At 41.2% G+C, this 14,162-nt stretch overlaps 1 protein-coding gene across 6 annotated transcripts in view; it reads right to left on the bottom strand.

The window, feature by feature from the left end:
- Positions 1 to 1,399: 1,399 nt before the first annotated feature.
- The window catches only part of plxna1b (plexin A1b), a 191,154-nt gene continuing 178,391 nt past the window's right edge, over positions 1,400 to 14,162 (bottom strand). For 3 of the 6 annotated variants that reach the window (XM_083527835.1, XM_083527836.1, XM_083527837.1), the window contains exons 24-32: positions 11,593 to 11,739; positions 10,983 to 11,142; positions 10,752 to 10,855; positions 9,752 to 9,848; positions 9,093 to 9,283; positions 7,376 to 7,545; positions 7,048 to 7,260; positions 5,633 to 5,783; positions 1,400 to 4,915 (exon numbers count right to left, since the gene is read on the bottom strand). In XM_083527835.1, coding sequence (XP_083383961.1) covers positions 4,820 to 4,915; positions 5,633 to 5,783; positions 7,048 to 7,260; positions 7,376 to 7,545; positions 9,093 to 9,283; positions 9,752 to 9,848; positions 10,752 to 10,855; positions 10,983 to 11,142; positions 11,593 to 11,739 — 1,329 coding nt within the window. In that variant the 3' untranslated portion in view covers positions 1,400 to 4,819. The remainder of the gene's footprint in view (positions 4,916 to 5,632; positions 5,784 to 7,047; positions 7,261 to 7,375; positions 7,546 to 9,092; positions 9,284 to 9,751; positions 9,849 to 10,751; positions 10,856 to 10,982; positions 11,143 to 11,592; positions 11,740 to 14,162) is intronic. The other 3 variants (XR_014531279.1, XR_014531280.1, XM_083527838.1) reach the window with 3 other exon arrangements.

Below are 14,162 nucleotides of genomic sequence, written 5' to 3'. Positions count from 1 at the left end.
ATAGAGGTAGTCAGCCTTATGGGTTAGTTCTCACCCCTGCTCTCTGTCCATTGCATGCAGACAAAAAGCCTGAGGTTCTATTCTGCAACAATTTATTTTGGTTAGCCTTAAAATTCCCTTAGTATTAAAATTAAATTCAATTGCGGGTCTCTGAGACTCTTATCTATGCATTTCAAAATAAAAAATTTTTTATGGCATATTTGTACAAACCCATAATCTTGTCAGGAAAAATAATAATATCTCACTTTGCGCTGTGTGAAACTGCATTAATAATGACCATTTGGGAGAACACCAAACAAAAAAGGTTAATCATCATCAGAAAGTCATGCTAGCAAATCTTCACACTTTCACACAGCAGCATGCTTGCACAGAGAATAGTGTTTGTGTGTTAATTAGATTTTTTTTACAAGACTAGAAAACATTTATCTTCATATGAGGCTTTTTTTCCCCATTTTTATTAAAAGGTTATATAACACTGCAATTTGTCAGATACATTCTAATTGACATTAGCATCTACACTATATTGCTAATTTTGCATACACCTTTTTCATAAAAATGGTATGAGCTTTAAAGCATCACATTCCATATTTGTTACCAGTTTGCTCTTATAATTGCCTCCACTAGATTTTGAAGTGTGCTTGTGGACATTTATGTTCATCATGTAAAGACAGTTATTGGTCCCCTGGTGGTCTAGTGGTTAGGATGCGTCGCTCTCACCGCTGCGGCCCGGGTTCGATCCCCGGTCAGGGAACCAACCCCAGCCACTCTTAGTGCCGGTCCCAAGCCCGGATAAATGGGGAGGGTTGCGTTAGGAAGGGCATCCAGCATAAAAACATGTGCCAAATCAAACATGCAGATGATCGGCTGTGGCGACCCCTAACGGGAGAAGCCGAAAGAAAGTTTATGTAAAGGAAGGTGAGGAGGTCTGGGGTGCAGTCAGCGTTCCAAAGGTTTTCAGTAGGTTTGAGATCAGAGCTCTATAGCAGGCCACTCAAAATCTTCCTCTCCAAACCATGCAAAATATCTTCATGGAGCTTGATTTGTGTACAGGGGAATTGCCATGCTGGAACAGGTTTGGGTTTTCAAGTGAAGGGAAAGTTTTTATTATAGCGCATCCATATACATCCTATACAACAGTGTGCCTCCAACTTTGTGGTAACAATTTGGAGAACCACCACACATGGATGGAAAAGTCAGGTGCTCCGTACTTTTGTCCATACAGTGTAGATGCTGACAATTCATTCAAATCATTATCAAATGCAAGCATTCACATATTCCAATAAAAAAATTTATAAAGGGTCTACCCTTTTTTAAGAAAAACCTGCCCACATTAAACTGGTCCTCCCATAAATATAAATGTTTCATACCGGAGTAAAAAAAAAAACAGCAGAAAGCATTATTTAGCAAAAACTGTTTAATTTCATCTTGATGTATGTTTATTTACAAGTAGTAAATCTGCAAAATAGGAAACAACATAATATTTACACAATGGATGCTTACCGGCCAACGTGTGACAATTACTTCAAGTCTAAAATTCTGGAAAAAAATAAAATAAAAATAATAATTCACCTAGTTTATCATAGCATTAAAACACAACTGATGTGACTTCCTGCGTTTCATTTACTAGTACTTCATTCAAGCCGTAGGGCGTTTTGGGGCCGGCTGAAAAGGACAGCTACTGCTATGGAGAAGGATAAAAAAGAACCGAGGAAGAGTTGAGATGTGAGATAGCTGGGAATTGTGACGAGTAAAGGCAAGGAATGGCATCAAAGATGAAGGCAGCACTGGAGCAGAGAAGTGCTGTGATGGACGGAAAGACTTGCGGTAGGAGGAAGTCAAGAAAGAAGTGTGCTGCAAAAAAACGAACCATAAGAGGAGGAAGACAGAATGGACACAGGAAGGAGGGAAAGTGGGGGTGGTCAGGAGCAGCAGCACCCACTCGAGAGGAGCTTTTATATGAAAGCAGTCTGAAGGAGTGCACGCACACTCGCTTTCTTTCCCCAGCTGAAAACTCACCGCTATTACCATCACCAATTTTATGAGCGGTGAGAGAAAAATAAAGGATTGCTCCATTGATCTCTACACAGGGTGCACAATGTGGAAGTAAACATAAAACGCTCCCAAAAGTCTGTGTTGCGTGCCTCTTACTCAACACAAGACGGAAAAGTTTGGAAAACGTATCTAACTTTCGCTCATCTGTGACTACGTACAGCCAAGAGGCGACACCAACACGGGAGACTAAAGGGAGATCCTGAGATGTTTGGATGCATCTTTACACCATCATCAGAACAACACGCAGCCCAAAATGGCTCAAAAAATGAACCGTTGTTTTTTGTTTCCCTCCGAGGCTCACCACAGCTGTACAGAATCTCAATTCGCACAGGCTGAGTGAGGAGCGCTGGCTGAGCTGTGTAGCTCTATGTAGACTAATGTAAAATTCATTTGATTACATAAGTCTGATAGCTCATCAGCTAGCGGTTAGTAGAACGACTTCAGGCCTCCTTGCACAAAGCTAATTTATTTCCATTAGGCCAGATCTTACGGCAGGGTGAAGATACTGGCCTATTAACAAAAAAGGAACCACACACATGCACACACACAGCCCAGTGCGTGGCCACATCTGTGAGGTAAGCGGTTTTCTCCCTCTGTCTTTCTTTCTCTCTATCTATCTCTCCACATGCTCACCTTGGTTAAAAATGGATGAAGGTGTCAAAACTAGCGGACATTGGCCGGCTAACCAGCGCTGACAGCTTGCCCTCGCACTCGAGTCAGGGCTTGACGTGCTCTGGGCAGAAAACTACCCTGTTTGAACCTGGGTTTTACTGATGGTTTGGTCCAAAAAAACATTTTTTTTTCCTCGCAAAAAAAGAAAGTATCTACTGAATATTCGAGAAACCTGATGGTACCTTAGTTTGAGTTCAGGAATAGAAAAGAAATAAATTAGAAGACAACACCAGTACATAAGCAAAAGTAAAATTCGAAACACGAACAGAAATTCATTGTCCCATCGAAAAGATTTCCAGAAAAAAAAAAAAAAAAAAAAAAAAAAAAAAAAAAAAAGCATAACACATCACATGATCTCTCTCAGCGGGTACAGGCACACGATCAGGGGATGGCTGGGATGTGGGCTTTTTTTTTGGGTGTGTTTTGTATTCACATAAATTAGGATAGTCGTACCTCACACAGCACCGCCCATGTACATGTGATGGAGAGAAACGATGAGCAAAAACCACAGCTGTTCAGGTACAATGGTAAACCACATTCAAAAGTGGGAGAACAAAAATGTTGCAATAAAAAATTGAAACACCAAATCAAATCCACCACAGATCACAGTTTGGTTTTTTTTAGGCAAGCAAATTGAAAGCAAGAATTTGGGGGGGGATTGGGGGGGCAGGGCAACACTTTAAGAGATAGCCTCTCGTCGGAGAACACGTCTCATATGAGATTAGAAAGATCATCTATAAAGAAGCAGGCTAAATCAAACACACACACTGGAGGCGTCAGGCCAGAGGGTAACAGGATTACTTAGCCCTGTCTCATTAATGAGCTGAGGCTAAAGCTCCTCTTTCTCTCAGTCTCTATCCTCTCCTTCATCCTTCCCTCACTCGCTCACCCTCTCTCACTGATCCGAATTTGAAGCAGTGACGAATCAAGAGCTTCACCTCTTTCTTTCTCTCTCTCTCTCTATCGTAGAAGAGGCCAAAAGAAAAAGGAGCTTGTGTAAATCTACTGCTCTCCCCCTTCTACATGCGCCGTGCACGAGGAGGAGGAAAACTCGCGAGAGTGGCAGCCTCACACACACACACACACACCATGGTGAACGGAGGGAAACGAGTGCATTTGGTTCACAGAGCCCGAGAGCGAGCTCTTCGACTTCTAAACGCGGGAAAATTCTAGCTTACCTGCACTATTTATCTACTCCAAACTATTTTTTTTTTCTTCAGTCATCAGGCAAAGATCATATTTAAAAAACAAAATCATAGCACATTCCCATGTAACAAAATGTCTTTTCACTAAACGACATTCAAATAAAACATGGCACAGGACAACATTTTATTCATTTTCTTTTTTTCTTTTTTTTCGTTCCTATGTAAATTTTTTTTTTTCTCTTGCTTAAATATCTAATTTCATCTTTGTTCGACTCTAGTTGTGTTTCAGTGATAACATATCAAAAAAACTCTCAATGGTAGATTTCACTTGGCTGAAAATGTAACAGTATTTATATACATATATAATATCTGAAGATTTGTCCTTTGTACTGTTTTTTTTCTTCTTCTGTAAACTGTGCAAATTCAGCAGTAACACGAGTGGCAAAGAGAGCAGAGAGAGGGCAGTCCGTTACGTTTTTCTTTTTGTACAACACAAAAAAAAAAAAAAAAAGAATTAACAACAAAAATCACACAAATCCTAAATGTCCACCACTGACCAATGGTTGGAGTGTAGGCATCCCAGAATTCATCCTTCTTGAGTCTTCAAAAAGTGATGGGCAAACGTACGTGTGTGTGTGTGTGTGTGTGTGTGTGTGTTTGTATCTATGTGTGAAGAGGTCCAGCACACACAATTCACAACAAAATGATAATTAAAAAGGTTATACACCAATGACAACAATCAAAATGTTTTCTGTGATGAGTCCTTGTGTCGACACACACTCGCACTAGCACGCACACACACACACACACGCACACGCACACACACACAGAGAAGTGTGCGCCCAGCTCTGTAGTAGCTCCAGTGTACTGCGCCAGTTCTTTGCAGTGTGTGTTTCGGGGAGGGGAGTGTGTGACTTCAGTTTGTGTGTCGCGAATGCTCGGAGCCCCGATCAGCTGCTCAGAGCCATGGTGTCAATCACCTGCTCGAGCTTACTCCTCAACCTCTGCCTGCGCGCCTGCTCGTCCCGCTCCAACGCACACAGGATCTATAGGGATGGAGAGACGAGAGAAATACAGAGAGAGCGAGAGAAAGGTGAATATAAAGAAAGAACAAAAGAATGAAAAGAAGCACTTAAACTACAATACAGAAACTACAATACACAAAGGACTATCTATCCATCTGTTGTTCGATCGATCGGTCCGTCCTGTCTGCCTCTGTTTTTGATCTGCGCTCACATCTCTGTTAAAGCTGAAATACAACAGGGGTGCATGTGCTTGTGCTTTTAAAGCATAATGACACATGATGAGGCGCAGTGCTAATGGAGCCAGCTGTGATACATTATCCAGAAAAACAAAATCACAGTGTACATGCACGCGCAGGGACGCATACAAACGCGCGCGCACACACACAGGGTGCAATAACGAAGCTGTAGGACTGACTGTTATTTGGCTAAAGGTTCGGTGAGCAGAGATACTAAAATGCCGCTGGCCAATAGGTCCAAAAACAATAATTACTGCAGGATAACAACAGGGCACAATTTCCTTATTCTGTTCTCAGAAATGATCTATTTTGTTCGATAAAATGCACAATGTTTGCAAGCTTGGGGTCCATTCGAGGAAAAATCGTTCATTTAAAACTTTACAGATCATAATTCTTTGGCAATAATAGTAATAATAATACTGATAATAATACACTGCTGAAGGTGCTAAGGCACTGCAGTACGAAACAGCGGGGTGTGTGTACTGGATGTGCGAGCGCTTACTTCGTCTTTGTACTTGGTGATATAGGAGTAGATCTCGTGCAGGGCGCTCATGCTGTTGAACTGGTTCAAGTGAAGGCGAGACTGCTCTGCCAAATACGCACTCATATCCTGATCACTGATCGCTGGCATCCGAGAGATATCAGAATAATATCTGTGTGAGTGAGAGAGAGAGAGAGAGAGAGAGAGAGAGAGAGATGTGTTCATGCCAAACCAAGTAGCATAAGGGTTAAAACATGTAATTCTAAATCAATTCTTTATGCATCAAAATATTTAAAAAATTACATGAAGTATATAAAAGTATAACCACATCGTGCAGTAATGTATTTTCATTAGGCCTGTCAGAACGAACCTCACTCCTCAAGTACAAATTGATTTGTTCATATTTTTATATTTGAAGGCCAAGAAAAACAAATTCAGTGTTTAAGAGCCAGTGTTCCACATTTCGTTGCCTAACAAATCTGTGTAAACATGAGTTTTCTAACCTTCATATGTCTCATAAGCCAGAATTCCAGCATTTGTGAGAGGGTCTGGCACGATTAATCAATGAATGTGGCCAAAAACCACCTACTTTCCCAAGATTAGGCAATTTGACTGACAACAGACATTTTCCTTGGGCCTGTCGACAAACATGCAAGATTATTTGCTCACTTATTACTGCTTTAAACAAAACTTGAAAAAAAAAAAAATATATATGATTCTGTCTTTTTTTTGCGAATTCAGTGCTCTATATGTTTTTTTTGTTTTTTTTTACCGCAACATGCAAATTTATTAGAAAATAACTTTTATTGTAAAGTTGGAGACACAAAATTGCTGAGGATGTTCTGGGATGCGGTAGCATTTAAACATTTCATATTTTCATGTACGCAGGGGCATTTAAGCATGACAACTCCATGAAGATATGATTTATATGGGTTAGAGTGGCAGCTCTTGAGTGGCATTCTTTAGCGCTCTGAACTCAACCCTAGTGAACATTCATCCTTTTGGGATGAATTGGAATGCTGAGTGCACACCAGATTCCTCACCCTACATCAGTACCTGACTTTTCTACCACAATCGAGCACAAATGCCAGGCCAATGGGGAGCATACATTTCCACACCACCACTCCAAATTCAAATTAAACATCTACCTAGAAGAGTGGAGAGGCAATGGGGCCTAAAAGTGGAATATGATGTTAAAAAAGCATATACGGTATATACGGCCAGGTGTCCATAAACTTTTGTCCAGACAGATAGTGTGTGAAATATCAGATGCACTGTTGTTCTTTGTGTAGAGGTTCTGAGTCTGAGCTCTGATGTTGATGTTTGTTTTGTCTTAAAGGCTTACTATAATGAGAAAGCTGTCAAATACTTCGAATCGCTAACACACAGCACGTCTTGCTGAGCTACACTCCTCCAAAGGATAAGTGATGGCCTACCTCTCAACCCAGTTCTTGTAGTTGGGGATGTCCTTAGCGTAGAGCAACTTGTTCGAGGGCGAGTCTTTGCCCAGCTTGTGTTCTGACGTAGAGCACGAGTCCATGAAGGTCTGAGCTACTACAGACAGACACGCGTCTGTAATGCTGTTCTTATGGATGTCAAAGACAAACTGAGGATTCTTGATCACATTCACCCAGAACCTTAACGGCAAACTGCAGAGACCGAGAGTGAATACAGAATAAAGAGAAGTCTTTTGGGTTTAACACAATCAGGTACATACATACAGTATTTTAAAGCCACTAGTGGAGAACACAATTGGATACGAACCAGTTACTTTTCCACGTGTGTCTGACGTCTGGATCTGTTATCTGGTGTTTGTCGGCCTGCTCGTCCAGGAAGTCAAACATGTATTTGATAGCAAGAGGGAGTGCGCTGCCTCGATGGGCCGTGCTGAAGATAGTCTCAAACAGGTCATCTACAAACTTCTGTAATGTGCCCTGTTAGACACACACACACACACACACACACACACACAGAGTTAGCTTTTCAAATACAAATAAAACAACAGTATAATTTATGTGGGTATATAATGTTCTTTACAATAAACAAGATAATAATTGAGAGGAAGGATGAATGATTTAAGAAGACACAAAATAAAAATGTTATATTGATTTTATGTAGAGCAGGGGTCTGTGTAGGTACTTAATAAAAATAGCTATTTAAAAAAAAATTAGTTTCTAATCCTGAAATTACAAAAAACAAAAGAACCCCCCCCTTTTTAAATCATGGCATTAGATTCCTGCAAAAAATTTTATAGGCACAATAATAGTGGCTTTGATAATAGTGGCTTTTCATCACTGTAACAAAACTAGAACATCTTACCAACCGGCTATCCCTCTAGAACCCCACTTTAAAGCATACATAGGAAGGAAAAAAAAACAAACAAAAAAAAAACAAAAAAACAAAAAACTGTACACTGATCAGGTATAACATTGACATAATAGCATTATGACCGGTGAAGGGAAGAACAATTATTATCTCCATCATGGCACCTGTAAGTGGGTGTGATATATTACACAGCAAGTAAACATTCTGTCCTTAAAGTTGACGTGTTAGAAGCAGGGAAAATGGACAAGAGAAAGGATTTTTTTGACAAGGGCCAAACTGTGATGTGTAGATCTGCAGTGGTCTGTTTCTATCAAAAGTGGTCCAAGGAAGGAACAGTGGTGAACCGGCGACAGGGTCGTGAGCGGCTGAGGTTAATTGATGCACATGGGGAGCGAAGGCTGATCTGACAGATGAGCTCCTGTAGCTCAAACTGCTGAAGAAGTTAATGCTGCTAATGCTTGATGGATTAGAACTGTTTTGGCAGCAAAAGGGGGACCAACACAAGATTAGGCAGGTCATAATGTTATGCCTGATCTGTGGCCTTAAAGCTATGCCTGGTCGGTGGATACAACAACTTATAAAAATGATTAAACTTGATTAACTTGTGATTTTGTACTCCCTGTTCTCAAAACCCAACTCATTACCACACTCTTTCTGAGTGCTAAATAATGTGTTAGAACAGAAACTGCACACTGCAGATGAGGACCAGGAAACTTATGTACACCAAGACCTCTGCTGAACCTGCGGTGGTCTGATAAACATGACCTAACTTGTCTGGAGCGTCATATGCAGTTAATGATTAATCCCTTTGGGGCCCAAGAGGATTATGGGAAGTGCGGCTTCTAAGCAGTTAAAGCAGAGACGTCTCAATAAGAGATCTCTATACTGACAGGAGATAGGAGTGCAGATGAGGAGAAAAGCCAGATTCCTTTTTTCCCCAAAACAGCTCGATAAGCAAAGGTCACTGGTCTAATTAAGATACAGTGGTGCGTGTCAGACTGGACCTGCTGCTAAATGTTAATCAGGGACTAGCCTTTCACACGCAAAGGTCAACATGAACTGGCTATAGAGAGAAGCTACATAAAAGACATAGAAAATCTAGGGTTAAGACAGGAACATGGGCCGGTGTGTGTGTGAGCTCGTGTGCCTTATCTACCTTGGTTGCAAGCAGGCGGGTCAAGTAGATCTCTGAGACCATCTTGCTGCCGCGATCTCCCTCCCTCTGGTCCGAGTGGTCGTGGTTCTTGACCAGATGCCAGAGTTTGGTTCCACTCTCCAGGTCCGGAGTGATCATGGGGGTGCGTGAGCGCAGACTGTCAGGACTGCTGGCTGTCCTCAACATGCTCTCTGTGACGGATAAAAAAAAACAAAAAAGAAAGAAAGAAAAGAAAGAAAAACAGGAGAAGGAATTACTTACAAAGACAGGAGGTAATGAGTGAAGGAAAGAGCATAAATCAGTCAAACATTTAAAGACTACAAAACAATGATGAGGGTTAAAGTAGACATGACGGAACAGCTGCCATTACGGTTATTGCTAGGGCTTTAAAAAAGAAATGAGACAGAGTTGCTCGAATGTGACGCAAAGCTTTTCAGTGATGGAGAGAATCTGTCGCATTTAAAGAGGCAACACTTCTTACTGTCACTCATGGTGCATGCCATTCTTTCACTAGCACCCTCTCGCAGATTCTGGAATTAATGTCTGTCATCAAAAGCTTGACAGACTGTGCTACTCCAGCAGCCAATCAAATATCAAATCACACAGCTACAGGTTACTGAGAGAGAGAGAGAGAGAGAGAGAGAGAGAGAGACTCTAACCATATCTGCTGAGGGACTTGGTAAACGTAGAGGAGTTAGAGATGTTATATGCAGAGTTTTGCTTAGGAACCAGAGCCATAACTGAGCCATCTGTAACCTATAGACACAAAAAGAGATTTTCAATAAACAAACAGGCAATAAATCAATAAATCAGCTGTTGCACAATATACACTCTAATTCAACACTTCATATGGGTAACAAACAAAGGTCTACTAGTCAACACGTTTTTTCCAATGCTTCTTACTATGTAGCACTAAGCTAATATTTACGTAATAAAATGACTGATATTCGCCATAATGAGATGCGCATATTTTTCTACGTCTATTAAGACTCAGACAGCCTAGGCTACATTTCCATGCAAAAGTTTTAATCAACTGAAAAGAAAGTAACTCCTGTTTTGCTGCCTCACAGGACAGTGTTTGGCACGCAGATTCAGCTGTCACTCGTAGAACGTGGAAAATGGAAAATTTGGGGAAATGTTTCCCAATGTGAAACTAATCCTTGTCAGAAGCTAAAGTCATTAAGCAGGGTTTTATAAGAATGACCCACCTGGTTCAATTGGATAGAAATAAATTTCGGATTGTCCTCGATCACTGCACTCGATTCCGACTGATGTTCATACATAAAGGGTTTTATTCCGGCTGAGCCCGATTATTAACTAATTATTAGGATGCCTAAATAGAAGCGCATTATTATAATCATTTTAATTTGCAAACCTCATTTGCCGCATATAACTGATTGATTATCTGCCTCATGCAGGCCGCTGAAAAAATCTGAAATAGGGCGGATTTGTGCTGCTGGTTGAATAGTCCTGCTGCAGTGTAAAGACTTGCTATCATTCCCCATTGGGGTGTTGCTATGGTTACCTGGCAGCTTGTGAACCTGCCAGGTTGTTGGGATGTTGCCATAGTAACCTAGCGGTGCAGGAGGTGGTTGGCCATTGGTTGTGACTGCTTTACTACCGAGTGCATGAGTGATTGTGATAGGTGGAGGTGGTTACCTGGTAGTGAGCGAGCGTGTTTAGGCGCTTCCAGTCATTATCGATCTTGGTGGTGACGTCTTCGTCCTGGAGGATGATTCTAGCCATTCGGCCCTGACGCCATTCTACAAAGCAAACGCGTAAACGTAAGAGAGAGCTGTAATGTTCGGCTGCTGGCAGACGTTTATTTACCGGTCGGCCGACAATTTTCTGCCTTTGAATGGCTGTAAAGTGAGAGGAGGGATCTCTTACCCAGATCCATGTCTCCTGCTTTGGGTCTCTGTGAATACGGACTGCCCTTATACACAGCGTCCAGCAGCTTCTCCTTCACCTGAGTGATGGTGTCACAGTTCAGGCATTTGACCGTGACCTCCGATGCGTTCTCGTTCTCTGGGTTGACGCAGTGCAGTGTCTGTGCACAGGACACGCACACAGTCAATTCAATTCTCTAATGATGATCATAACACTCACACACACTGTTTTATTCATACATCTCACCAATTACACTGAAAACATAATACAAGAACATTCACACTGACTACTATTTCAAAAAAATTGTCATAATAACCAAGCAGAACATTTCAAACATGTTATTATTTATAAAAAAAAAAAAAAAAAAAAAAAAAAAAAACCAGCACGGAAGAAAATAAACGCTAAAACAAATCGCATTCCATATCTCATGGATAGTAAAGGCTTCTCAGCGCAGGAGCAACCGCACCATAGCCGAGGCATAATCTCAAATCAAAAGGGGCAGAGTGGTGGGGTATCGACACGAGAGCAGCTTTAACATGCATCTCTGGCTGTGTGTGAAGAGCTACCGCTGCTCCACACTCTGTACACGCTCTGCTGTAAAGCTACTGACCAGGGTCTTATAGTCGATCTGCTGTCTGATCAGTTTGTCTTCACTCAGGGAGTAGCGCGCCTCTCCTGTGATGGCATCTATCGGCCCTTTCTCCATCTGCTGCTTCATTGCACAGTAGAGCATAAAGAGAGGTTCTCCTGCACACTCCTGTACACAAACAAATCCACACACACACACAGTGTGAGGGCACATAATGAATAAATGAAAACATTTGCATCAGCAAAGAGAGAAGTGAAACATTTATTTCTAATGTATATAATAATAATAATAATATTTATATGCCTGGTTTTCTTTAGAACTTAATGACAGTATGAACAGTTTATGGAATATTGATTATTTCAGCACAAATGGAGGTACAGACATATCAATGTCAACAGGCTTGTGTTTAAATTAGTGCCTAATTATAAAGAATTACAATTAAAAAAATTTTTGTATTTTTTTTCACAAGCAGTTTAGGGTAGAAATGGAAAAATGGGCGGGGCTTATTTCAATGGAATTGCAATAAATCTAGAAATGCGATTTTCTCCCTTTTCAACTTGAGACGCATGAAAAAGAGAAACACATATCAGCATAAAAAACACCTTCCGTTTTAAAGACTACACATAGAAATTACTCACATATACAATTATTAACGAGGAGTTAAACAGTTTTTAAAAAATAATAAAAAAATCCCATTTTTGATAGCAGAGGTAGTTTGAGGTCTAAATGGCTCTGGAATTGTACCAAGGGCCATCAGCACCTCTCCAGTTCTCTTTAAACTGTTTTGCCACAATCTGAACTCAAGGTATATTAAACTCCAATTAAATTCCAACGTACATGCTCATTGCGAGCACACAGTGTGGAAACCCGTTTTCTGCTGCTTCAGTGTTTCTGCTCTTGTTTCATAGCCCACTGAAGAGAATGACAGGATCACTGATGGGTATTGTTCTGTAAACCAGTCCCTCTGTTATGGATTAATGATTTCGGCTGCTCATCCATACACCGAGGACGCTTGTTTCCCCTGTGCCCGGCTGCAGGATGAGTGGCCACTGACGGGCTCGGTGTCCGAGTTCAGCGTAAAAGTCGCAGGACACAATCTATCAAAAACGATTCCTTCAGGAGGCGTGAGTAATTCCTGTAGTCAGGGAAAACAAAAACAGGGGCGAAAGCGGCGTAAGCCACCGCAGCTCCCCTGAGCATTCCCCTATTCTGCACGGACAGAGCCCAGAGCGAGTCTAAATGCGCCACGGAGTCTGTGTAAAGGAGGCGGGTGCCGATTGATGGAGGGGTTAATAGAAGGCTAATGACTGTGGAGGAAAGTGCTGGAGAAGCACTTCAGAGCATGAAATGTGTCAAACCGGCAATGAGACGAGAGCTGAAACCACCTCGCTCCCTCACTTTTCTCAATCATTCCTTCCTACGCACTGCCTCCTCTCATCTTTCACAAGTTCTACCTTTCGTTCCTATTCTCCCTTGTTAACTGTCTTTATCTTTGTCCTTTTATGTCCTTTTCTTCAGTCCAATATTTGTCCTTCTCTACGCCAGGGTTTTATTTTGCTACTTACCGAGCATCTCTATCATAAAAAGTTGGGGGAAACAAAAAAACCCACTCTCGACGTGGTGCATATTGGCGGCCAAATTATCCATAATTAATTAGCAACAATTCAATTAATTAAAGCTAATAACTTCACACATCCTGTCTTGCTTTTAGTAGGGGTTTCTCGACTTCAAAATTCTTTGCTAATACACAATTACTAAGTCAACAGAAAATACCACAGAAGTGCACACGGCCCCTTTGTGGCATCCATACCCTAAGAGTTTCTTCCTTGTTCACCCCCCCCAAAAAAATAAATAAAAAAGCTCCCTCCATATGTCTCCGCCTCATTGGGCTCGTTAGCATCGAGGCTAATTAAACAGACAGCTGTTGATGTGCAGCAACAGACAGGAGACAGACACAAACACTCTGACAGCTACAGTCTGGATTTGGGATTCTCACTTTCATATCAGCAAACTGTGCACGTGTGTGCATGTTTTTAACGTGAACCATGAATTTAATATCGCGTTAGCAGCTACATGATTGAAATGCATAATGACGTAATGTGAACTGACATATCAAAGTGCAAGAGAAAAAAAATACAAATTGAAAAGAAAAAAGTGTGCTCCCAGGATTTACCAAAAAAAAAAAAAAAGGAAAGCGTGCTCAGTCGAAAGCATTTCAAGGGTCATTAAATATCCATGCATGCTTGAGCATCTCTCGAGTAGTCACTTTTTTGATTCCTATATCAATCTGTCAAAAAAAACGACTTCTACAAACTGAAGATATTTGGAATTCAGGGGCAAAAAAAAAAAAAAAAAAAAAAAAAAAAAAAGGCTATATATAGAGTCCTGGCTGCATGGGCATGTGCACTGCTCATGGTTGAGAAACTGAGAAAGTCTTGCTGCCAGGGACATATGGCAGATTCTGTGCTGTCACTGAACTCAATCTCCCATAAGCCTTTGCGAGACACCCAAGGTCAGTAAAGGATAGGCAAACACTAGGAACCTCAAGCTGTTATGTTCACACACACACACACACCCACAGAATGCACAGT

Source organism: Silurus aristotelis, assembly GCF_946808225.1.
Source record: "Silurus aristotelis genome assembly, chromosome: 2".
Classification (NCBI taxonomy): domain Eukaryota; kingdom Metazoa; phylum Chordata; class Actinopteri; order Siluriformes; family Siluridae; genus Silurus; species Silurus aristotelis.
This window is presented reverse-complemented; position numbering and strand designations above follow the sequence as displayed.